The 26,813-nt window shown below is 47.4% G+C and overlaps 1 protein-coding gene across 1 annotated transcript in view; it reads left to right on the top strand.

Moving 5' to 3' along the window:
- Prkca (protein kinase C alpha) overlaps positions 1-26,813 on the top strand; it is a gene marked incomplete at its 5' end in the record, with an annotated part of 309,700 nt that overhangs the window by 218,802 nt on the left and 64,085 nt on the right. The window contains 2 exons of the mRNA XM_048798205.1: positions 851-985; positions 1,199-1,295. Coding sequence (XP_048654162.1) covers positions 851-985; positions 1,199-1,295 — 232 coding nt within the window. The remainder of the gene's footprint in view (positions 1-850; positions 986-1,198; positions 1,296-26,813) is intronic.

Here is a 26,813-nt window from a genome sequence, read left to right as displayed (position 1 = left end):
GGAAAAAAAATCTGTTTAAGGTATTACTGGTGATATAAAAGCATATAAGGTGTGTTCCACCGTTTGATGGACTTAGATTTTTTTTTTCTTTTTCTTTTTTGTGGTACTGGAGATTGAACCCAGGGCCTTGCACTTACTTAGTGGCCAAGCACTTTACCACTGAGCTATATCCCCGATGCCCTGGAATTGGGTTATTTTCAGGGTTAGAAGAGGATGTGAGGCAAGAATTGAATAATTGTCACAACATAGAACAAGTGAAAGCACAGGAAGTGTCATCCCCACTGCAATGGGAAGGTAGCCTCACCTTTAAGCAGGGAAGGCTTCGCAGAGGAGATGACCTTGAGGTGGGCCTTGAAGGATTTCAGAAGTAGGAACGGTAGAAGGGGAAGAAGGAAGGAGGGAATGGGAGGAGGGAGTGAGGAAGTCAGGAATGAGAAGTGGCTACAGTGGAGCACCAGCAGGTGTATCTGTGGACAGCCAGAGATGGGGCTCTCCATTGTAGCAAGCCAGCGAGCTCTGCTCTGTAAGGCGGGAGTGTGTCTCCTAGACTGTGCAGGTCAAGTCTCTGTTGCCCCTGCACAGCTCTGACATTCCAGGGCCACAACAGCCACAGACAGTATGTAAACACTGAGTTCCAATAGAACAAGCAGTGGCCAGCTTGGGCCCCTGGGCCGTGGCTGGCTAATCCCTAACCTAGAGCTCCCAGTGTAGGGCTGGTATTCTGTTGGCCAGGAAGAGACATGAATGTACTATTTCAGGCTCAGATCATGAGCATATGGTATCTCCCAAGAAAGCATAATCAAGATAACCCCGGGTGTGTGTGTGTGTGTGTGTGTGTGTGTCTTTGTAGCAAACTAAAACCTTCAGACAAAGACCGACGACTGTCCGTAGAAATCTGGGACTGGGATCGAACAACAAGGAATGACTTCATGGGATCCCTTTCCTTTGGAGTCTCGGAGCTCATGAAGATGCCGGCCAGCGGATGGTAAGGACACCCTGAGACTGAGCAGTCCCCAAGCATCAGACCACTTTGAGATGCGGGAGACAGGCCAGTTTCCATCTCTGAACTGCCAGGTGGCTGCCTGCCCGCCTGGGCGCCGTCTCCCACGGGGCATTTCACCCACCACTCGACTAGAGATGGAAGGCCAGGAGCTGCTCGGCTCGCGCTTACCTCCGCTTCTCTCTGTGTCTTTGAAAGGTACAAGTTGCTGAACCAAGAAGAAGGTGAGTACTACAACGTGCCCATTCCAGAAGGGGACGAAGAAGGAAACGTGGAGCTCAGGCAGAAATTCGAGGTGAGGATCTCAGCAAAACCTGGGGCCACCCCTTTCCTTTAGCTGGTGAAGCATAACTTCCGAGAGCCCCGGAGTCGTGTCGTTGAAGGGCAAAAGTAATTTCAACGTTCCACTCGTTTTCTTAATTGAAAAACATAAATGCTGCATGTAATTTCTTTCCTTTGCAAGTTGTTGGCCTTCTGTGTCCTTTGTCCTTTAGAGAATGGAGGTGGGAAATAGTGTAGAGAGGAGGGCATGGTCAGATTCGTGTTGCCGTCACCAAAATACCTGACAAGAACAGCTGAGAGGAGGGAAGGTTTATTTGGCTTACAGTTTCAGAGGCTCCGTCCATAGGCTGCTGAGTCCATTGCTTTGGGCCCACGGTGAGGCTGGACACCATGGCTGAATGGCAGGGTGGAGGAAAGCAGCCCAGCTCACGGTGGCCAGGAAGAAGGTGACCTTTATCCCAGGTCACTGCTTTTGATTTCTATTTCTCTAATCACTTTGCATGCTGCTGTTGTTTGAGGGCTTCTTATAGAAGCCTCTGCAGTCTGTGCTGGATTCTTTTTTGAGTCTTTCCATTCTTCAGACTAATTAGGATCCCTGGAATTTCTGATCCCTAAGGAAAAGCATGCAAGTGTGTACAAATGCTGACTTGTTACAGGAGCGTTGACACTAATGAGTTGCTACTGGTCTTGTTCTCCTTATTCTGTTCTTCCCCAAAATACAGATAGTTCAGAACATTTAGGTTCAATTCCAAAGGAAGTGAAACATGAAACTTCTCAGATTATTTCATTACATCAATGCTTGGTTAAAATGGATCTGGGAAACACTGAAGGGCAGGGGCTATAAGGGTAGGTGCCCCCTGGGTGCCTAATGAGTCACAGGTGATGTAGATCCATGGCAGCTCACAGCAGGTTGAGGGGTGAGTGAGACAGTAGGGAGCAATGGGGACTGGAGCAAGCTGGTGAACTTGAGCCCTGTGTCAAGGTGGCAGCCACGCTGCTCAGTGCTAAAGGATCATTCCACCTACAGGCCCAGGCCCCGTGCTGCCCGCTGTGTGGCTCAAGAGAATCCAAAACTCCAGGCTTTTATATGGCATATTCTGATTTCTGTTAATGTTGGCAGCTAATTAAAACTTACAAGTCTGTGTAGGTCAAACATATATCTGTAGCTTTAGACACAGGCAGGGGTCAACCAGTGAGACCAGGCTGCGGTCTCTACTCTTAAAAAAAATATAGGAGGAAAAAAATAAATGAAAGGAAAAATACATCAAATGAGAAGAATACTGTTCTTTCCAAAGAAGCCTTATGACATTTGGAAGAATTCAAGTACCCAGACACCAGTCGGGGTGTCCCCAGGCACACCCTCACCTCCCCGTCTCTCTCTCTCTCTCTCTCTCTCTCTCTCTCTCTCTCTCCTCTGCTTGCTTGCACTCCACACCCTGCTGGGGTTGCAGGCCTGAGTCCCAGGCAGGAGGGCTGCCTTGATGCCCCTCCCAATACCATACCCCGTATGATGGATGGATCCTTCTAGGGAGAGTGTCTTTTGGGAACACTGAGCACAACTGGTACCCAGCTGTCTCAGGCAGAGGAGGAACCCGGGGAGCTAACAAGTGCTCTCGGAACTTCCTGTCCTCAAGCTGATCTGTCTGAGACCTCGCTTTACTGATAGAGAGATACCGGCCCATTTTCGCTGCTTCACATCCATGGTTTCCTAGGATGCAACCTTCCTGTTTTTCTGGGCAGTGAATCCAGCTTTTTATAAAGGTCAGCGTTCCAAGCTGAAAAATAAAAATAAAAACCACAGGCTAGAGGGCTTGAAGCTGAGAGCAAAAGCATTTCTCTTGAGGGGCAGTTAGAGGCCGTGCGCGTTGAGGGTTGTGTGTCCCTCCTAGGAGAGCTGAACTTGGCGGCACAGCACTAGCCCCGGGCCCTGTGACCTCCAAGGACAGAGGCAAGGTTAGCAGAGTTAGAGGCAGAGCCCTGCTGTTCGGTCCCTCAAGGAGCACCTGTGTGAACTACACCCCAACTTTTTGCTCTAATCGTTTACTTTAGAGCATTTAAAGACCACAACCAGCCAGGCATAATGGCACATGCCTATAATCCCAGTGGCTCAGGAGGCTGAGGCAGGAGGATCAGGAGTTCAAATCCAGCCTCAGCAACAGCAAGGTGTCAAGCAACTCAATGAGACCCTGTCTCTAAATAAAATCCAAAATAGGGCTGAGGATATGGCTCAGTGGCTGAGTGCCCCTGAGTTCAATCCCTAATACCAAACAACAACAAACACACACACACACACACACACACACACACACACACACACAGGAGACTATGCAGGAAGCCATTAGGTGATGGAGTCCGAAGGTGCCAGGGAGTTCATGACAATCCTCATGCTGCCTTTAAATGAAATATTCTGATCTGATTTTAGGCAGGCGTTCAATCCCACAATGGGATTTTGTTGAGGTCTATCAGTGTGGAAGTTGCAAACCTTCCCTGTACCCCAGTGTTGGGAAACCCTGTGCCAGGCCAGAAAGACTATAGTCTGCATTTGAGCTGTTCTGGGGGCAGCCAGCCTTTCCAAACAGGGACCAATTGGCATCTGGGTACAATTTAACTTCCACCCCATTTCCTCCCTCTCGGGGCTCAGACCCAGGCTCCCCTCTGTGTTCCCCTCTCTGCAGATAGTTACCGCCCTGGCTGCTTTTCTCACATCAGTCTTCTGGTCCTCACCCATTCTTTTCTCCTCTCCTGCCTCCAGTAGGAGATCCACTGTGGGTCGGGGCGGGGCAGGGTGGGTTCCGTGATGGATGGTTGCTGGATGAAGCTTGGCCTCAGCAGCCTTGCACAGAGGCTAGTCTATCTTCTTTCCTCATCAAGCTCTGTTTTCTAGAAAGCATTAACTAGCTGTGGTTTTTTGATGTCCATCCCCAGAAATCAAAAGTCATTCAGTCTAATGAAAGAAACATCAGAACCAATGAGCATTTACACTCTCCCCACTGAACTAGCATTCATCGCATCATTCAGTGGCAAGTTCATCAAATTTAAGTTGTTGACTCTAGAATCTTGGCAAACAGAAGGATCCGTGCGCGAAGCTCTTAGGAGCCAAGGAGAATCCCAGGATGGCTGGAAAAGCCCTTGCTCCAATGCAGGTCCTGCCAGAGCAGACCCTCTGCCTGAAAGGCGATGCAAACCAGAACCTCTCCTGTGATCTTCTTGGACTGTGTGTCCGTTCGCCTGTGACCTGTTCCAGGTTTGTCCAGACGAGGTGCACATGGTCCCTGGTCACAAACATGAATTATGCGTCTTTCCATTTCTTCACTGAGGTTCCAGCATGAGCAAAACAAACAGTCCCCACTTCCTGTGGAGCTTGCTCTGTCCCTGTGGACCCTGCTTCTTACCTACTTGGGGATGGAGCAGGAAATTCATTGAGCATATATTATGTTCCACACTGGTGAGCACTTCCCCGGGGCCTCCTGGGGCTTTTGAGAACGACCAGGATTCCTGACTTTGCCCTGGCTCTGAGTCTCTGCTCCCCACCATGCGGCTCACAGCCAAATTTTAGAAATGGATCTGCCTTTCTTTGGAGGTGGTCCAGAGGATGCGTTTGGGGCTCGACAAATGTTCTCTGTAAAGTGTCAGGTAATGATTGTTTCAGGCCATGTAGTGTCTGCTGTAATGTGCCAACTCTCCTGCAGCAGCTCAAAAGCACCAACAGACATAGGTGACAGATGAGCATGCAGCGTTTCAATAAAACTTTATTTACAAAAGACCAGATTTGTCATGGACCAGTCTGCCAACCTGGTGTAGCCCATGAACCCTGGAATCCAATCCTGGTTTTGCCCATAATTAACTACATAACCTCTCTGTGCCTTAGTCTCGTTACCAGGATGGTGATAATAGCAGTATTTACTTAATAGAGTTGTATTAAAGATTAAATTAAGTAGTTAGTAGAAAAGTCCCAAAAGGATACTTCTATACAAATGTTGGCCCTTCCAGTAATCAAGATCATTGTCAATATATTTCATTGCAGAAACTGGCTAATTATAGGTCCTTCTTTTTTTTTTTTTTAACTTCTGAAGTTTCCCTGAAAAATGATAAATTTTCATGTTGAAATCATGCTCTATTTAAATAGTGGGCATGCTTTTGTCCCTATATTGCAGCCATATTATGAAGTTGAGGCATGTCAATGAGAACCTTATCACCATTTATGTTTTTATGGGAGAATATATCCTGATTTAGATGCAGACAGCTTTCTGGGATAAATCTGTTATAATTTGGGGACTTTCTGCGTCTGGAAATGCATCAAACAACCTCTGAGCAAAGCTTGTCACAGAAATGTATGTGATTCCACATGAGATGTCAGCTGCACTGACACTTCAGCATTCACTGGTGTGGCATAGGATCCTGATCAAAGACTCAAAACCAGGACCATCTGGCAGATGATTGATTGATCTGAACCACACAGAGAACAAACACAAATGTGACCATAATGGCGGTAGCAACCAATACCGATTCCATTCCCAAGAAAGTCCCGTACTCTCCTCGGTGTAGCATTGCCATTTCAGTCTCTTACAAAAATCTAGGTGCAGAATTACTCACATCCTGGGCTCTTCCCAGAGGGGTTGCTGCACCCAGCCTTCCAGCTGGGAAAAGTGGGGGTGCCTGACCTCCTTGCTCTCTCCTTCAGAACAGTTCTAAGGGTTCTTCCCGCCATGGGCAGTTTCACTGCCGTGCTTATCAGTAGGCTCGAGCATTTTCGTGTTGCATTTATCAATCAGTGGATTCCTTTCCTGAGCCCCCTGGGGCCACATCTACCTCCAGAGTTCAAGTTGTCCTAGAATTAAGAAAATAGATGGAGCCAAGGGAAGGAAAGGCAGATGGAGGTGAGTTCTGGGGCCATTCCCAGGCCATCCCCTTCCCACCAGTGCAGAGCTCCTACAAGTGGCCCCCTCTGCTGTGGGGCAACTTACTCTAGCCCTGACTGTCTTCCACCCCATCCTGCCACCTATCGAGAAAGGAAACCACAGAGCAAGCAACTCTAGCTGGGGACCTGGCTCTTTCCAGGGGAGACAGCTCTGGATGCAGACAGTACTGCCCTTCCCATTTCCTATTTCATTATTGAACAAAGTAAGTCTACCTTTTCTAATTTTGAACCAGGATCACCATTATCACTTCTAATTTGTATTTTGATGGCTTTTAGCTGCAAACAGACTCTAAATGAGCTCATTTCTACCTGAGGGGTTGCTTCTCTCCTCCATGTTGTTATCAGTTCATAGAGATTCAAATCTAAAAAGACCAGCTTTCCTTATATAATAAGACACAACGGGACGCCATATTATTCAGCTTGATTATCCAGGCTTTTCATTGTTTTTATTATTTATTATACATCATTTAAAAAATAAGAAACTTGAAAACACATTAGCATTTTTCTCTTCTAACTGTAACTGTTAACTTTTGCCCCCCTCCAAAACCTAGTATTAAAAAAAAATTAGTATCCAGGTGTGGTGGTGCATGCCTGTATTCCCAGTGATTCAGAGAGGAGGATCTCAAGTTCAAGGCCAGCCTTAGCAACTTAATGAGACCCTATCTCAAAATAAAAAAAGTAAGAAGGACTGTGGATGTGACTCAGTAGTAGTGCACCCCTGGGTTCAGTCCCCAGTATCCCCCTGCTACATACAGACACAAATTAAAAAATTAAAGAGACTCCTCCAAGGCAGAATGAAGATAGCTAAGAGGCAGGCAGCATGCTTTGGGCTTTGCCGCAGTGGAATAGATCTGTTGTCAGAATCTAATGAAAATGGCATCCCATTAGAGAACTGGCAGATGATATGTTATAAATAATTCTTCTGAGTATCCTGACCCAAGAAAACAAGATGAATTTATTTAATCACCGTGTCACTTGAAACTTGTGTGAGCTCTCTAAAGGGAAATACTTTTGAAGTTCTGTAAAGAAGGAAAGTTGTGATTGAGCATGAAATACAGCCCCCACTTTAGAAGTCAGTCTCTATGAGCACCACCTCCCGTCCTGTCCCTTCCTGGGGAGGAGGAGGTGGGAAGCTGATAGGGCAGTGTTGACCGCAGCAGTGATGATATGCCCCCAGTGGTGACTGTAAGGCACCAGGCACTTCTGCAAAGGACACAACATGCCACTTTTCCTGGAGAAGCGCTATTGCACAATGGCTAAAAGCCCCAGTCCTGCAGCCAGAATGCTGGGATTCAGATACCCTGACCTTGGGCCAATGTCTCAGTGGTTCAGCCTGATATTCTGGAAGGAAGATGCAATTAGATTAGCTAGCCATAGTTTCACATCCCTGCTCTACCATTTCCTGGCCGATGACCTTGGATAAGTTTCTTAACCTCTGACCTCTAGTTTCCTTGTTTGTGAAATGGAAATAATAATAGTACCCACTGCACAGGACCACTGTGAGGAGTAAATCAGTTCAATATGTAAGTGGCGTAGACAAGTACCTGACCTAGAGTGAGCACTCATTTTCTCACTCATGGCTCTATTTTTCCACTTTTATAGTAGTTGATTATATGAAATAGATATGACTCAAATTTGGTTTTGACTTATATTCATGAAAAGTTGTAAATTCCAAGGCTACATTTATATGTGCAAATGAAGGGCCCCAGATGGGCAAGAGCAATCTCAGAACGCTGTTCTGAGCATTGTGATGTTTTGGCGAGGAATCATTTTCCAGAACAGAGAAGTGCACGGCCTGTCCTCATGCCCAGCTTCCTGCCCAGGCTGGTGCTGTCTTGAGCAGCAGGCTCCCTGCCATCTCTGCCCCACCGTCTCTCCTGGAATGTGGCACACAGGAGGCTGCTGGAGCTCGAGGGCTTCTCCCTTTGCCTTCTGATCACAAATGCCACCTCGGCCTCATTCCCAACCATGATCATCTGGGCTCTGCCCCGGGACCTCAAGCTGCAAGTCAGCTTATGAGATGTCTGGTTTGCTCCAGCCGTAGACCAGCATCACCCTCACCTGACTTCACGGCCAGTCTCTCTTCTCTGAAGACCAAGAAGGCCATTAACCCTCTACCCATTAGATAGGTCAGCCCAGAGGAACCCAGCCCGCCTTCCTCCTGTAACCATGGTGTATCCTCAGCTCAATGACCACTCAATCACAGATTCCCCAAAGTAAATAGCTGCATATTCTCTTACTTTGAAAATCCTATAGGGACTGCGTTAATCTGATAGCCACTGGTCACGTGTGACTCTTGAGCATTTGAAGTGTGTTCAGCCTCATCTGAAACATCCTAGAAGGGTAAAACAGGCACTGATTTCAAAGACTTAGTCTCGTGAGAAGAATGTAAAATAACTCATAAATCATTTTGGAATAATTACATATTGAAATAATATTCAGAATATATTGACTTAAATACACAGTCAAGAAGACTAAATTGTATGTTGTATATTTTACAGTATATATTATTATTAAACATCATGACAATATTAAAATTAATTCCACCTGTTTCTTTTTACTCTTTTTTTTTTTTGTACCAGGGACTGATCCCAGGGACATTTAACCACTGAACCACATCCCCAGACCTTTTTTTATTTTATATTAATAGCTCTAAGTTGCTTAGGGCCTCAATAAGTTGCTGAGGCTGGCTTTGAACTCGTGATCCTCTTAGCCTCTCAAGCCACTTGGATTGCAGGCATGTGCCACCCTGCTCAGCTCTTTTTATATTTTTAATGAGTTTACTAGAAAATGTGAAACTTTGTATGTGGCTCAGATTGGACAGGGATTGTCTAGAACATTCTTCCCAATGAAGAAAAATAGGATGTTGTACAATAAGAACTGACATGGAGACCCATGACTTTATACTTTCCCAGGACTCATAGATCATTTGTTTCCAAACAATCTAGACTGCTGGGTCCCTTTTTAAGATTCGAGGGCTGACTGGGCCCAAGTCAGTATAATTTTTGCAAGTAATTATGTTAGAGATGAGGATGTAACCAAGTTGGGATAATATGCGAGTTACCTAGTAATTTAATAATATACATTTCTAATAGTTCCAAAAGTCACATTGAAAACTATTGAAATTTTTTGGTTACTTGGAAAGTTGTGGGAGATCAGAAGTGAAGAGAAGTAAAAATATAGAGTACCCATCAAGACCTTCCACGTTGACACGAAGCTGTTTTCTCTTCAACTAAAATGAAGGGCTTGGGGTTCTATGGACTACACGAACAGATATTTCACAAGTGACACTAAGCTTTCATGGCTAAATTATTTTATTCGAAAAATGTGTTCAAAAAGACTCTAAAAATATCCACCGGTCAGAATCGAAAGCTAGTTGTCAGTAAGGTGGCAGGATAGAAGCTTTCTACCACGTCCCCCTATAGAAGCATCACTTTTGATAACAGCTCATGAATGAGGTCACCTCTGTAGGACTCTAGGAATCAGGGGACACGTTCCAGCACACTGTTGAAAAGGAATATCTGAGACTAGGTAGGTACATTGAAGAAGGTAAGAAGAAATTACCTGTGCCCCTTCTCTCCAAAGTGGTGCAGCTCAGAGCCAAGAGGACCCCCTCAGCCTGCAGTTGCTTCCACAGGGGAAAGGAAAACCTAGTGAGTGAGCACCCACCTCCTCCAGCCATGCTGGGCACCGCCCAGGAGCCCACTGCCTTCTCACCCCACCCACATTACTTAGATCAGCCAAGCTGAGAGGTTAGGGCATTGGGCTTCCATCAAAGGCCCACTCAGGAGCCACTTGGGGTTCCCCACCCACAGACCCCCACAGCTAGGCCATGAGCACCTTAAACACATGCAGAGAAATATATGATGTGTGTGTGTGTCTTTCACATTTTGCGTGTGTGTGTGTGTGTGTGTGTGTGGCCATTTAGCACCATATGAGGGTTTAAACCAAAAAGAGACAGTGAAATGGGTCATGAAGAAGCTGCCTTGTGGGTTTGTGATATAGATCCGGAAACTCCGAGCAGCGTCACCCTGGAGACACTGCAAATTGCCTTCAGGTCACATGTGAATCTGTGTTCATTTAGTCAAGGGAAACATTTTGAGATTTGCCCTCTTACTGATTAGCAAATTAATAACGACCCAATCACTACCATAGTTAAGTACTTAAATCAATGTGGATCAGGCTCAATCGCTACATGAGATGTGGAAAGAGCAAGCAGGCATTTTTCTCTTTTCATTACTACTGTTGAAATTGGATTTTCTGAAAGCCTCCATTGTCTTTGAAGACTTTATCTAATTTGCAATGTTCTTTTCCAGATGGGGGGAAAAATAGTTCACTGGAGACTCTTAGATAAATCGTCGCTATTTGTTGATTTGATCAGCCGTGCCACAGTTACTATAGAAACCTGAGTGCTTTCAGGTGACCTTTTAGACACGGAACAGAAAATCTATGTGCCCTCAATATGGATTCTACTTCTTTTTTGTCCCCAAAATAGCTTACTTAATTACTTTCTGAACTGTGTGATGTTAAGGGGGAAAAAAATCTATAAAATACGCACTGGTTGAGAGATATTTTAATGTGTGTACTTTAGCTTTGTCTTCGAAACAAAGTCTTAGACTGAAATAGGTCTTGTAGTGAAGATCATTTTCACACATCCATTAGCTCATCGTCAGCCGAGGTTAACGCTGTCACTCATCTGAGCAAACGCAGAGAGCCTCTGAAGGTAACCGCACAGAATTCCTGACTAGTCCATAGGGGAAGATGAGTGCATCTGTATTCTAGCACTGGTGACACATGTTCTCAGTTTATCCTGGAGAAATAATTTTGTAGGAAAACCAACAAAAAGACCCTATATCCCAATTGTCTATTCCATCCTAATGGATTCCTAGATGATGTGAAGGGGCTTGTGTTCACAGTTAGGAGGATGGCTTGTAGGTAGGTGTTACTGGAAACAAGGCAAGACTAATATTAAATGTTAGAAGCATCGATGCACGTGTCCCCAGGCCCTGGTATCCACAGCAGACCACTGAGCACCAGGGATGCTTCCCTCCGTTTATAGGAATTGGAACAAGGGAAGACAGAGATGTTGTCCACTGGCATAAATGTAAACAGGAAGGCCGAACACTGATGGGGGTCTTTATGGCTATATTTCAGGCATCAAAGAGAAAGCTGAAGTTCCTAAGACCCTAAGATCTCACTCCTAGACTAGAGGGACACCATTGTCATGCTGTTTTGCTGTCTTTCCCAAGGAACTTGTTCTAAGAGAATTAGGATGGAAGGCCCCTGGAGAGTTCAGACCCAAGGACACTAAATCCCTGAGTATCCTGAAGGAGGACACTGTGACCAGACTGTGCTCTGGATCCTTGCAGCTCCAAATATGGTTGGAGCAGGGTCCAGGAACTTCTGGGAACTTATTTAAAATGCGCAATCTCAGACCCACTCCTGCCTTTACGAGTGAATCGGTATTTTAACAAGATCCCCAGATGCCTGTTAACGTTTAAGAAGCACTCGTCAAGAAGATGTGTCGACTAAGGAGGAAACACATTCAGTCTCCAGTGGTCACAGAAGGACAGGCTCTGTCACCTCAGTATCCATATCAAATTGTGCGAGCACCAGTGAACCGTGAACCCCGAACCCCATGCCCTGCTACCTGCTTTTGTGTCACCCATGAGCTAAGAATGGTTACAATATTTTTAAATGATTGACAAAAGTCAAAGGAGGGTAATATTTGTGAGACATGAAAATTGAATGAAATTCGGATTTCACTGTCCCTGAAGAGAGTTTTGTTCACACAGCCACGTTCATTCATTCCCACGTTGCCTGTGGCTGCTTCTGGGCTAGAATAGCAGCGTTGAGTGACAACAGAAGAGACCATGACTCACAAGGTCTAAAATATGTGCTCTCTGGTCCTTTACAGAAAAAGTTTCCTCACCCTTTCCATTCGAACTGGAAAGGCTGTCTAACATCATATTTCTTGATGGGAAAACAAAGCACAGAAGTAATGAACCCAAGCTAGTTGGTAGCAGGACCCTGGTCTCCTCTTCAGGGACGATGCTTCTCATTTCCCGGCCCTTCCCCGTGACCTCCAGTGTTCTGCCTCTGCTCCGTGCATCTGCCGTGCTCGCCCTTGCACCTAAGCGCTTCAGTTCACTCTCCTCAGGCCTGAGCTCTTCAGACCTTTGCAGGATTCTGAAGCCTCGTAAATTGATCTGATTGTACAAACTGAAGGCCGCTTCCTTGCTGGACCCTGTAACATTTGTCCCCTTCGTGTTTGCTGGGTAAGAACCATGGGCCCTCCTCTGACGGCATGGAGACCTACACACCAGGCCCCAGGCCTTCCTCTGTCCCCTGGGCTTCCTCAGCAGAGCAGCACATCCCTGAAGGTGGCTGGAGGATGGAGAGGCCATTCTGGAGCAGGAGAGCATCCGTCCCCCCACAGGCCCGGATCCTTGTGCTAAGCCCACACGTGTGATGAACCTGGTCGCTGTTGGAGATGGGCCAGCTCCTCTCTTGTACTTTTTATGATTGCAGAAATCCTAGTTCTGGAACTCTCTACCGGGTGGATGGTATAGCCACTCTATCAAGCTCCGTCCCTGGGGATAGAGTGTTAAGGCAGAACCTTGTTCTTAAGAACATCGCGGAGTGGTACTGGGGAGTGACCTTTGACCTTATCTCCACTCTCTGGATGGTAGTCCTGAGCCTCCCAGTGGAGTGGGACCAGAACTTTCTTCTCTTCTCCTAGATGGTAGCTACCCTACTGCAGGAATCTGAGTCAGGCCAAAGCCAGGTCATTGTCTGGGTACCAGTGACTCTAGCTCCAGAGACACTGATCAAGCCTCAGGGCTGAAAAGACTGACCACCTGATGTGTCATGGCCTTCACCAGGGCTTAGGGCCAGAGAGAGTGCAGAATGGCAGCCCCCAAAATGAGGTCCAGGAACCTGTGGCCAGGGCCTTCGTGCGTGGGGTTTTTTGGTTGTCGTTGTCATGAATGAGGTCCCTTTGCCCTTTGAGCCCCTCGCCATAATGTACAAATGACGGTGGTACTTCCCAGCTCATCAAACCAACCACGTTCAGGCAGAGAGGAGTGTCGCTGCTCAGGAACTCAGTGAGTTCCGTGGCTACCCCGTCTCCAGCCCTTAACTGAAACCCAAGGTGACACTGGGGCAGCAGTGCAGCCTCCTCACACTTGCCACCTCCACTCTGAGCAGAGGCGCTTTGCTTCCTCCCCACCCCCCCCCCCCCCGGGCATCGAGGTGTGCAGTGTTGCGTTGTTGCGCGCGACTTCTTGCCCACAAGAAAGACGCAACCCAAGAATCTTCTTTCAACAACTTTATTCAGGCCCCTGATAGTTCTTCTTTTTCCCTCGGATGCCCCTCCCAGCCTTAATAAAGCATCTCAAGCCCCAATGCAAAGCAGCCACGTGGAGCTTTCTCATAGAGTGATGAAAAGTCATGCGCCAACTTTCCCAAACAAGGAGTTGTTTGTCACAGACCACAGCGGAGCCAGCGCCATCGTGTAATGGTGACCATAATTTGCATAAACGGCAGAAGCGGCTCACCACAGTGCAGTACCCCTGATGTGTAGACGGAGGGGAGCTGTTGGAGTCTGAGCTATACCTTTCCTTAAATTTTTTCTTTTCCAGAAGGGATATGAGTTGCTTTGTCACATCCAAACGTGAAACCGCCTTTCCATTCTTTCTAGGTCCATTTCAATCTAAGAGTGACAACTGGCCAGGGGCTGCTGCAGGCTCGGAAGCTGCCCAGCAGTTGTATTGAGGTAGAGGGTTTTGGTCTCCCTGTAGCAACAAGTGACCTATTGCAGACGGAAGTTGGAGGCAGGAACTTCCGAAAGCCACCCCAGGTGCACCTCAGCACATCTCGGCTAAGCCAGAGGATCCTGTGCCTAGAGCTATTGAAGCAAAGGTCGGGTGGCCCCACAGAAAGGTGCCGGGGAAAGGCCAGGTTGAACCTCCTCTCAGATTCCTTCCAACACCAGCATTCCAGCACGGCTGTTTTTGCTGCTATTATTGGTTCCCTTTAATCTTGATGTGGAATCAAGATCTTGAGCTGAAAATAGAGCTCTTGGGGTTGGAAGAACATGGCCTATGTTGAGAACAATTATAAATAGATTGGTGACTTGTGATTTAAAGAACCATAATTAAAAGATGTCATATAAGATAGTCTATCAATACCTGTGAAAAGAGATGTAAAAGTCATGACTTGACCACTTTCCCATTTTAGAAGACAGAGAGAGCCTTATAACTCCAAAGTATAATCTGACCTTTATCTCCCCCCTTCAGGTTCAGGTCAGGTTCAGGGCTGCTATGACCCATTCAGGCGGTGGAATTTGGGATTGGAAAACCAGCCTCTGGCACTGTGAAGCCTCCTCACACTCTGTGCAAACTTGTAGGGTTCCTCTCATGACGCCTATATTAGATTGGCCCCGAGCACCTGTTTGCTTTGAGACCACATCTAATCTCATAAATGCCATGAGAAAGAAGAGAGAAGGATCCTGGCCCCATATGGCTTGATTCCAGGCCTTTCACTGTCCAAATCAGAACACGTTAGTTCCTGTCCCTCCAAGACCAAAGCAGACCTTTGGCTGGTGCATTACACAGCTTCCTGTCACTGTGACAAAATGCCTGAGAAAGTCAACTAAAAGGGGGAAAGACTTATTTGGGACTCAGTATTTCAGATGTTCAGTTCATGGTCTGCTGGCTCCATGGTCCACTTATTGGAGGAAGCTCCTCTTCCTCTCTCCTCTTCCACCTTGCCCCCACAAAAAGTCTCTCCTGGATTTTTGTGGCTGCTGAACTTCAGCCTCTGGCCGTGTTTTTCTGTCTTAAGGTTGCACTATGTGTTCTGATGGTTTGAGTCTCACCCCGTTTGTGTCAGTCTGTGTCCCACAGCCCTCCAGTATCTTCATTAACCAAAACAGAGACCAGTCTCCCCTGCTCTTCACATTAAGTCAGCTCAACAGGTGACCATGGATCAAGACCAAGGACCAGAGATCAATGATAAGTTCAACTCTTAAAAGCATCAAATGAACAGAAATGAGTGCATCTTTAAATCGACAGCTCATTTTCCTTTCTGTTAATAGAGATATTTTAGTCACAGTTAAGGCTCATTTCCAATTTTAAATAGCATGCATCTGCATTAGCATGTAATCAATATGGTACACTTTACTACATGAGCGGGTTCATATGGAGGGTGTAGTGTAATCCATCGTGGACTGAAATAGTCCTGTTGTCCTGATGTTCTCAATGCCTGGCTTAATGCTTCTCACTGCATTTCATGTTTTCTCATTTTTTAATTTTTTTCCCAATTCAGTTAATTGTCACCACCTAACCCACCATTCTATCCCCAGACTTTCTGATGGAATTTTGCCACTTGCATGTAAATTATTTTTAAAACCAAATCTATTATGGTCACTTCTGATTGCACCTCTCTCTTTGGGGAGCTGGAGGGACACAAACCAGCTGTGCCTTCAGTGCATTGCTTCCTTCACCATTAAAACCAACCTCAGATTGTAACAGTATATTTGTACCGAAACAAACTGGGAAATGTAAGTAGTCAAACACTTGGGTGAAGAATAAGCAAAAGGGAAAATCCCACCCTCCTCCCTGAGCTAGACTCAACAAATAATACTCTCTTTTAAAGACAGTGTCTTAAAGAAAGCATTTAATAGCCAGGAAGAGTTGCACACATCTGTAAATCCCAGCTACTTAGGAGGCTGAGGCAGGAGGATCACAAGTTTGAGGCCAGCCTGTGGAATTTAGCGAGACTCTGTCTCAAAAAGCTGGAGGTGTAACTTGGTGATAGAATGCTTGCCTAACATACACAAGGTCCTGGGTTCAATTCCCAGTATCATACCAAAGAAAGGAAGGAAAGAAGGAAAAAAAATAGAAAAAAGAAAGTAATAGGCAATATTTTTAGAGTTTGTCATCTCTAGAACTACAGATGTGTCCCCTGAGGGACCCCCCAGGAGATCAGTGACCCAGAGAATTTGGAAGTAGAAAGGAAGGAGTATTTCTCGAAATCACACAAGTCCTGCAGAGTGTGGCATCTCTTGGGGGGAGCACTTCTGCCTTCCAAGAGTTCTCTACCACTCCCTCCTGTCTGGGTTTTAAACCCTCTCACTGTGCTGAGCATTTGCTTTGGAGAGACATTTTGGGCCGTCAGCCACACTCACACTGAGCCACTGGGCGACTTCTTTGCCCAGAGTAAACCCAGTCCAAGTTCTCAGAGGAGGTGGGCAGCTCCGGGTCATCCCGAGAGTCCGGGAGAGTTCCTGTTTACAAACAAATCAGTCGCCTGTCATCTTATGCCCAGACATGCTGGGGACCCCTTTATGCAGGTGAAGTGAATTCATGGGGCCCACGCACCCAAAATGTGACCTTGGGCTCTTTTGTCCATGTGATATGATATGACTGAGCAATGTTTCTTCATCCTTGTTGTGTTAATTTTTTTTGTTATTCCAGGGAGAAATAATATACAAATTATAGGGCTGCATTTCATAACATGTAGAAAAGCTAGGTGCTGGTATAAAACAGATGTGGCTGAAGAGGAAAATAGAAAACAGAAGGAAGGATTAGGGCAAGTTCGTCACCCTCCTGGTACCCGGCCGCCCGTCCCCCACACAGGCAGACTGTGGCTCTCCCGAATTCTGGCAGGGGCTGCTCACTCTTTAAAAGGACTTCCCTCTCCCTGCACCTTCTAGGCAGCTGCCCCCTCCCCTTGTCACCCTATGTGGGCAGCCCCGGGTAGTGGGTAGGTGCCAGCCGCCTGGGTTCAAACCCAGCTCACCATGTCTAGCCTTCTTTCTGGGGCCATTTTGTCACCTCTATAACCACAGGTTCTCCAGCTCTGAAGATGGAAATGATAAAAAGCACCATCCTCCTAGGGTGATTAGGAAGATCAGATGAATAAATATAAAACGTGCCTGGACTTAGGGCCTGGCTAGGTTTGTGTCCACCGAGGTCATCATCCTCCCTGCTTCCCGCCCCCAGGAGGTAGGACCTGAAGCTCTTCCCCAGTGGAAGCGCCAGGGTGCATTGCGGTGTCCTGGGTGGCCTTTGTCAAGTGATTGCAAACTCTGTGTTGTGTTTTTCCTCAGCCATTCGTGGGCCCCAGGCTGGGAGACCCCCGTGGTGCACACATCAGTGTTTCCTGTGTCTTTTGTTGTGGGTCCTAGGACAAGAAATAGATCATTTTACCCAAGAATCGAGGGTCACCCTCGTGGTGGAATACACCCCGCTTGGGTGGTGACAGAGGAGAGCCATCACTCACTCACAGCTCTGAATGCCATCATGACTTGGTCATGAGCTGATCTTCACTTTGTGGCTTTTTCTGAAAATAGGCTTGTCAGTGATCAGTCCACCCCTGACCACTCTTTCTGCTGACGGACTAGAAAGCAGCAAGCAGGAGGCTGCTCTCTGTGACTCACCAGTGGCCAAGGGTGGGCAGCCAGAGTTACCCAGAACTGATGGCTCCCCGCAGGTCACACTGCCGCAGTCTCCTTTCTCATTAGGGTGTTCCTTTAAATCCACACTGCCTCAGGCACCAACCCCCCATAGGTACCCATGGAGGTCACAGTAATTGTATTAACTTAGATTTTGCTGGCTCTTTCCTGATCCATTAACATAAAACCCCCATCTACTTCCTAGGTCCACCATTTGCATCTGGGAGATGCCGGGAGCAACTTGGGTGTGGGGGAACCCATCTGTCTACACAACTTTCCTTCCCAAATTTCCCTCTGCCCTTGAGGCTATTGCATCTCAGCCACTCCCCCTCCACTGCTTCCTGTGGGAGAATGCACCCTCGTGAGCCATACCTCAACCTTCTGTGGCCCCCCAAGCCTCCAGACCTGGAGGGCCAGAGCACTAAGGTGTATGTTCCACATAGAAAGCAAAGTACCCCTGACCCCAGCAGCCCCTGATGCCCCCAGGCCTGTGCGATGGCAGAGATGGGAAGGAGCCCTATCTTTCCCTTGGGCTCCCTCTCCCCCTCCTGTCCCAGAGACCAGCTGACAGGCAAACCCCTGTGACTGCACAGCCATGTTCCCAGGTGTCTTCTCCTCCCTCTGCCCCTTCCTGGACAAGGGCTCTCTCTCTTTTGTTACTGACTCCTTGCAGCAGCTGATGGGTATGACCAAACTTCTCAGTGGCAGCTGCTACCAGCTACTGAACCCGGATCATGCCCTGTCATGACAGGAAGCCACCCACACGGCCAAACTAATGGGTTCCAGAGAGGGGCAAAGGGAGATGAGATAAAGACTCACACATGCATATTTTGAAGATAAAGCTGGGGTCAAGTGGAGCTCTGCTCTCTGATGGAGAAACGGATCTAAAGAGTTATTCCAGAAATCTTTATATATGTCTCATTATCATGTTACAGACTATGCAAGCATTGTTCTTTGTATTCAGAAAGTTACAAGACTAGAAACATCAATGTAGCTCTTCCACAGTTGCAATGTGCAGTGTTAGGAGCTCAAGAAAGTCTGTGGTTTAAAGTTACTGTTAAGCCGGCAGGCTCAGGAGCAGGAGAGCTGGTGACACTTTGTGGTTGTCGAGCAAGAGAGTTCCTCTACTCCCAGGAGCTGTGTGCCTGAGATCAAGGTCGACGCTGATAAGACTCTTGCACAGAGCCTCCTCGTGCAAGGCATTCCCACAGCAGCCAAGTATCTTGTGCCCCTCCACAGGAACATTTCCAGGTGCCAGCCATGCCACAAGTCATCAGAGACCCCAGTCTCAGACACTGTCTCCCTTTCTCTGTCACTGCTCTCCACAGATGAGGAAAGGAGTTTTAGTCCATTTAACAGGTGAGAAAACTGTAGGCTTGGAGGAGTGTAAATACCTTGCCTGGCATTCGAGTCCACACCTGGTGGACTCCAGCTCCCATGCTTGCCACCACAGAGTGCCCCAAGCTTTCCCGGGAGCACTTTGCTCAGGAAGACTTAATGAAATCAGCAATTGTGAAAATTCTATGCCAAGTTTAATGGCAGTTGGCTCCATTTTCAAAATGCTTGCTCTCATCAGCTAGAGTCATTTTGCAAAAAATTTAAATTGGAAAGTTGAGCAAATATATCCTTCGTACTGGGGACAGGATCTTTAAAAAAATTAAAACTGCCTCTCTGAGGATACAGGTTCCGAGCCCTTTGCTCAGGGCGGGGTTTCCCTGCTCATATGTTTCCTGCCGCTGCACAGCGGTGATGGCCGGGCTGCTGTTTACTGACCTCAGGGAGCTGGTGTCCTGCACTCCGTTAGCTCCAGTTGAATTCCCCAGTAGTAGCTGTTTCACTGAATCCTGCCTCATGTGACTGTCATCATTTCTCATTATTTTCCAGATTGTTCTTTGCTTCTACTTCTAAGACACAGTGGCCCTCTTGGCCACCCTCCCCCGGGCAGCCCACACCACCTCCTTTTCTCTTCTGCCCACTTTTCGTATCTATGACTTGCAGAGTCTGGACCCAGCCAATGGCTGGGGAAGAGCCAGGAGACTCAGAGAAGTCTAGAACTGTTTGGGGTTTTGTTGTTTTCTAGAAATAAAGCACCCAGGCGTCCCCAACCCACGTTCAGCATCAGTCCCCACTCTGAAGTTCTACTGGCCTTTTGCAAAAGCTTGGTTCTCCCAGTAGCCATTTCACTCATCTCCATAAAGGTGCAGCTGAGAAGAAACAGTTTGTGTAGGCCTGTAGCACTTATTAGGACTTGGCCAATAGGCCTCAATAGTGAACCTTAGATTGCTGCTTAAAAAAAAAATCCCAATCAAGGGCTGGGGTGGTAGCTCAGTGGTAGAGCACTTGCCTAGCATGTAGAATGTGTAAGGCACTGGGTTCAATTCTCAGCACCACATAAAAAATAAATAAAATAAAGATCCACTGACAACTATTTAAATATATATATAAATTCCAGTCAAGATGCAGCCACTGTAGAAAATAACCACCACAAGAGGGCAGTAAAGATTTGCAAATAAAAAATTCCCTAAAATCCCAGATAGCAGTGAACTCCTGCCTGACCTCTACTTCATAATGGACATGACGATGAAATCGATAAAATCATTTCTCTGTGCTCCCAGTGGCTCCTTGGTTTGGGGAATCATCTTGCCCCGAGCCCCAGACCATTTCCTATTTGCTTTGCTTTCCCAGTAGCAGAGAAAATTTCCCTGCTTCTTGGCAACATTGTGCACAGTCTGGAAAAACCATTTATTTTGATCACACCTGTGAGTTTGTGTGACTCCTGACCCTGCCACAGCTGAGTCACACATCCAGTGTGATTTTAATCCCCAAAGGAGTACTCCTGGCAGAAAAATAACAGGTTTCAAAAAAATTAATCAAAATATATGTCACAGCCATTCACTAGGCCTTCCTGTAAGGTGCCATCAGCCCCCTGGTGGGAGAGAGGTGGGATTTTTGCAGGTGGAACAACTCAGAAAGGGGAAGTTGGGAGAATCTTCAAAAGAGGATCCTGAACTCTTAGCAACTGGGAAGAACTGAGGGCAATAGGCTATTCCAGGCATGCTTAGATAAGCAAGTAGTCCCCCTTAAAGATGAGCCAGCCTTGCAGATATGGCAATGATCGATAGACTAATCTGGGAAATGGGGAAACAATAGACTGGCTGCAGAGAAAATAACACATCAGGATACTAGACGCATATGATACTTGATAGGAAGAAAAGCAAGCACTTTGCATTTTCCACATCAGGCATAAGTGCTTATAGGTTTGGGGTCCCATACTTATCCTTGAAATATGGCTCAGTTGTCATGACAACAGAGGCCTGCTGGCTTCCTGCAAATTCATTTTAACAGTAGCAATAGCCCAAGCGGCTGTGTCCATAGAAATACTTCTCATTAAGAAAATGACTTAATGTGTCTCCCTTAAATTTTGGCTCACTGAACAAATACCACTTTGTTTGGTTGAGTGGGGGGTGGGAAAAACACTTCATTTTCCTATACTGAGTAGTAATTGAATTCAGGTGCATTTGGGGTCCTTAATTGTTGATGTTTTGATAGGTTAGCAAGGAGACAGAGTCATTTTATTTACGTTCCACCTATAATGAAGATGATTTGAGAACCTGCAAAACACAGGGTGTGAGAAACTCTGTAACCCACAGTCCCATTCTGGCTGCGCTTGTTTCTGTGAACGTTTTGTTGGCACTCGGCCACACATTCTGACATGTCGCTTTTGCATAAAAACAATAGAGTTGATAGTTATAACAAAGACAGTGTTTGGTCTGCAAGCCCAGAAATATTTGTAGAACAAGTTTCCTGAACCTTGATAAAGGAAGGAAAGCACTGAATTCGGCATGGCAATTTGAACTAAAAACTGTTCATCTGCATGTTAGTGAAAATTAGAATAACCTAGAATCCAATCATAGGGCAGTGGTTCCTAGAGCCATGTAGTGAGATACCACGCATTCATTAAAATAATGCAGATTTCAAACAATGTAATTCTATGTGTATCAAATAAGAAAGCATGAAAGAAAGGCTTAGAAGAATATCCACCAAAATGTTAACAATGGTTATCTCCCGGTGCTGAAATTATGCATATTTAAATTTTTCCTCGTTGGTTTTTTTTTTCTTTGTATTTATCTATGACTGTTAAATTTTCAAAAACGGTCATGAATTAGTTTATAACAAGACGCTGCATCATAGAAATTGTCACAAAGCAGCAACTCTGCCTTTCAAAAAAAGTTACATGAAAAGTAGGTGCCTTCACCATCTACCGAGGCATTCATTCTGAGAGTGCTTGAGGGCAAACACGTCCAGACACGTCCTGGACCCTAGAGATGGATACAGCAGTGGACAGACTGCCCAGGTCCCTGTGCTCGTCCCAGTGGAGGGAGAGAGATGACAAACAAGAAGAGAAAAGTGGGAAGGGCTACAGACCACAGGAAGGAGCCCACCAGACACAGCCTCAGGTTAACACATCGCTGGAACAAGGACAGGACTGTGCCCAACTGGATCAGAGAAGGCAGGAAGTGCAGAGGCTCTCAGGCGGCAGCGTGCTTAGTACGTCCTGTCCCAGCAGATGAAAACTCATTGGTGACCATCTCTTTGACTCCAGCTGTGCTACCCAGGAGGCTGTAATTGCCCATTAAGTAGCATCATTTTACCAGGTTGCCTGGTTACTGAGTAGCAGGGAACAGATGTCAGATGTCATGCCTCGTGGTGTTAACACACCTCCCCAGTTAATGGCCTCTTTGGAAACCCCTTCCTGGTCCCTTGTGGCTTTCATCTTCTGAAACACTTGATCACTCTTAACTAGCACTGCAGGGGGAAGATAAATTCTTACCCTCCAGGGTCGATGCTATGCTGAGGGCCTTGGCTGCATGTAACACAGCTATGACTGTTGACTATGCCCTGATTGGTGGACTGGCACTGAAACACCAGAGGTTTGGTTTTTGTTTTGCTGGGGCTGCTCAGATAAACCCTGAACCAAGAGCATTTTTACCAAACCCCCATCCCCAAAAAATAATTATAGGAGAAAATCATAATGATTCATCTGCTCCTACGGTTGCTCACTGTTGGCCCATCCACCCTTGGAATCTTAGAATAGAAAGAATCGTCCGTCCATTGTGGTCCAGTTCATCTCTCCACTCACTGCAAACATCTTTGATAAATGTATACATCAAAGTCGTATTTTCAGTAATGCTAGGAGATACTGTATTCCTGAAGACACACTCACAAAGTCAGTGAGTGAGCACATTCAAAGTGTGGCATGGCTAGACATTAACCAGCTCTGCAGAGCATTGCCCAAAACCCTGCAGGAAGAAAACAGACCCACTGGGAAGGCTGCCCTCCATCTCCAGTCTGCATTCTTACGGTGGGTGGGTCTTTGCACTTGGACTCACACTGGAGGGAAGTCGGCCCTTTTGTCGGAATTCCAAGACAGAGGGCTTTCCTGCAAGAGGCTGGTGGTCACGGACAGCAGCTTCCCCGTGTCTCCTTGGTCTGTTTCCCCACATACCAAAGCTAATATGTTCATTATACAAAATCCAACACCACAGCACATCTGTGGTATTAAGCTGTGGGACACTTCTGTTACGTAGGTCAGATTGTCACAGTTCCGTGGCAGCCAGCTGTTTAACCTGATGAAAAACAAGTGTCTCCCGCCATCGAGGCCTCCAAAGGTACAGAGTGCAAGTGGCTTGGCATGGCCTCCTCTTGATTTTAACTCAAAAACTCCCTAATGGTGAGTCGAGTGTAGAGAGGCCCTCATGGGACACACGCAGGGCTCCTGGGGCAACTGTGCTTATATACGTGGACTGTGTTTCAAACCAACCTGCAAGAGTTGGGGTTTGCAATATGCAGACTCACCTGGTGTGATCTGCTTGACAGGAGGCCACCAGAGTTTGGTCTGTAAACACCTTCAATGACTGCAAACGGTTATGACTTCAAAGAAATGTCAATGGTACCAAATGAGATGCCTTAGAAGTTGCTTACTAGTTAATTCCCTGATCTGGAGACACCACTGCTGAGTCTCATAGCCTGGTGATCCAAGTAGCATCCTGAAGCCAGACGTGACCAAATGCTAAGGTACCATCTTTGGTGGCACCTAAAAATCCTGCATTCTGAATTGTTTAGTCATAGCCAGTAAAGCCTGCTGTGCTTTAGTGTAATTTTTTTGAAGGCATGCTAAGGCTTCAGCATTTAAAGTCACTTTATTCTGTTTTACAACATTATACATCTGTTGTTTCCATTTTTACTTCCTTTGAAAATAGTCTCTGCCATTTCCATGAGCCAAGGTCTTTTCCTTTACCAGTGCTTGCCCAGCTTCTCAGGGCTACATTAAACACAGGAAATCAGGGCAAATGACTGGAGCCGAGACCCATTCCCCTTACCCCCTGAGAGTGAGGGAGCCCGTGAGACTCCTGGCAGGGTATGAGCACCCACAAAGCCCATCTGTAACCTCACACATCGCTCTAGATCATAGATCTGTTTTAAGTGGCTGTAACAGAACACTTGAAGCTAGGTAATTTATGATGAAAAGAGTTTTATTTAGCTCACAGTTCTGGAGGTCCGAGAGCATGATGCCAGCACCTACTAGGCTTCTGGTGAGGGGCTCATACTGCTTCAATTCATGGTGAAAAATGGAAGAGCAAGTGGGCACATGCTAAAAGAGGAAGGGGGATGGGAGTGCAGCTCTGAGGTAGAGCATGTGCTTAGCACATGCATAAGGTCCTGGGTTTGATCTCCAGAACCTAGAAAAGAAAGAAAAGGGGCTGAGCTCCTGCAACAGCTGAGCCATTCCTGGGAGAAAAGCATTGATTCGTCCATGAGTGCTCTGTCCCACCACCTCTTATGAGTTTTAGTGGAGATAAACCATATTCAAATGATAGCACAGGGTTTCAGCCCATGAGTTGGCGCAGCAGAACCCAGACCCAGGCAGCCTGCAGTTGCCCCTGAATACCAATGACCTTCAAGGCACGGTCATAGAGCAAGGGTGCCAACAACTCGCTCTGGAGCAAAGCAGAGAAGACCAGGCAGAAGGGTGTAAGTGGGGTGCCACAGTCTAGGGATGCAGTCTTACTGTGCTAAGATGAGGAGCCCGAGGTCTCCATGCTGCTGCTCAGAGCGCCCCCCTTCCTTCACCTTCTTCACATAACTCGGGGTCGAGTGAGACAGGGATAGGGCTAACGTCTGCTCAGGTCAACAGCCCCCGTCAGTGCTCTTCTCTGCGTGTCCACCTTCAGGACACATCTGCTTTTCAGTCTCTGCAGTTTAAATTCCCGCTTGCCTTCCCCCAGCCGGACTAGTCCCTCTGCCAGGCCACGTCCACGCTTTTCCTGTGCCTTCTCTGGTTTTCTGAAATCTCTGCATTGAGCTGTGGCTTCAGCTTTATCCTTAAACATATATTGATTTTGTTTGCACTCCTGGTGAGGTCTGAATTACATCCATGACAACTAGAGTCGTGTCCACAAGACGTGAGCCCAGACAGGCCTCCGTCCTGCTGGGAGGCCAGTTGCCAAACAGACGCTTTCAAAAGCTCAGAGGAAAAAGTGGGCAGCTAGGGGCTCAGGGCTGCTTTTCAGCTGGGCTCGGGCAAGCCGGACTGCACAGAGGATCCCTTCAGAGAAACTCTTAGGGCTTGCTGGCCTAGCTCACCCGGCCAGCCTGGCCTCTTGTGAGGGCACTGTGTGCCCACCTCCCTGGGGGCAGCAATGCCCTCACAGCACCTCTCTGCAGCTGTCCCAGCAGGAGCAGGGATGGCTCTGTGGAAAGAGTTGAGGTTATACGTGAGCACCCTAGAGCTTAAAGAGCCCAGGCCTGATTGTCTGCAGCACCTACCTGATAACATCTGCTCTTCTGTATTAAAGTTTGTCATCTGGTCAACTAGAGCTGGCTCCAAGTTGGCCCCTGCAGATTCGATCAGCCCCACGCCTTAATGAACATACGTGAGCATGTGGATGAGATGCTGGCGTCCTACTCATGCGCCCCAGGTAGTGCTTGTTCTAAAGACTCAAAGTTGAGGAAGACACGCTCCTTGCCTTCAGGGTTGCACGGTCCAGTGAAGAAGGTATATCCCTAAGTCCAGGAAGAAGGTGGGTGTGTTTGTCTAGGTTCCCCCAAAGCTGACTCAGCAGTGGAATTTAAGAACAGGTTCACTTGGGAAGAGATTCCCCAGAGACACTGGTGGGGAGTAGGGACGTGACCTGGGGAAGCCCACTGAGGGTGTGCAACTTCACTGGTCACCACTGGGCAGTGGCAGCTCAGTCCACGAGGAGCTGGGATGTGCTTCAGCCTGCAGTAGATGGAAGGGGCAGTGACTGGAGGGTCTTCAGGCTACTCTGTAAGAGTGGCCGATGGAAGCCCAGCCCACCTCAGCCTCGGGTGTCCACAGGTGTGCAGAGCTGACAGCTCAGGGCATGTGGGTGGGCACAGCGTCTGCCACAGGGTAGGCCCCTGAGCTGGATTTGGGGGATGAACTAAAGGTCTCAGATGAGGACTGAGGCAGTCGGTGGTAACAAGCCTAGGAAGAAAGGGGAGGCAGGAGGGAGCAGGAGGTGATGGAGCAGGGAGAGAGTCAGCCAGTGACCACCCTGAACTGGTGGCTTTGAGCTTTCAGAAGGGAGAAAGGCAAGGCCAAGACCAAGACAGAATGAGGAACGTCATGGAGGTGGTATGGCTGGGAGAGAGGCTGAGGAGTGATGGGAATTAGGCAGAGAGTGGAAAGCCATCTCCTCCTACCATCCTGAAAGACTGGGGCTCTGTCCCTCTGTCATATAGGAAGCCAGTGAAACCAGAACAGGACAGGCCTGCCCTGACCCCTTAGCAGGATGCCTCCAGTGAACAGCCTGCAGGGTGGGGTGGACACAGGGAGGCCAGCCAAGTGGCCAGTGCCACAGTGCATGGAGATGGGACCATGAGAAGAGGGGGATTGTGGGTGTGATCTGAAGGAAGACTGGGCGTGACCGAGGGTGATTGCAAGAGGTGTTAAACAAGTGCACCCACAAAGATTTACCAGGTGCCACACGCTATTGAGGAAAAGCCTGGGGAACCACAAGGGAGAATCCCAGGCTGTCTTCAGGGAACGGGTTTCCTGGGGAAATGGCAGTTGAGCTGGACCCTGAGGGACGGGGAGAAGGCAGCCAGGCAGGGGCAGGGGAAACAGA

The sequence above is a fragment of the Marmota marmota genome, unplaced genomic scaffold (genome assembly GCF_001458135.2).
Source record: "Marmota marmota marmota unplaced genomic scaffold, marMar, whole genome shotgun sequence".
Lineage (NCBI taxonomy): Eukaryota > Metazoa > Chordata > Mammalia > Rodentia > Sciuridae > Marmota > Marmota marmota.
This window is presented reverse-complemented; position numbering and strand designations above follow the sequence as displayed.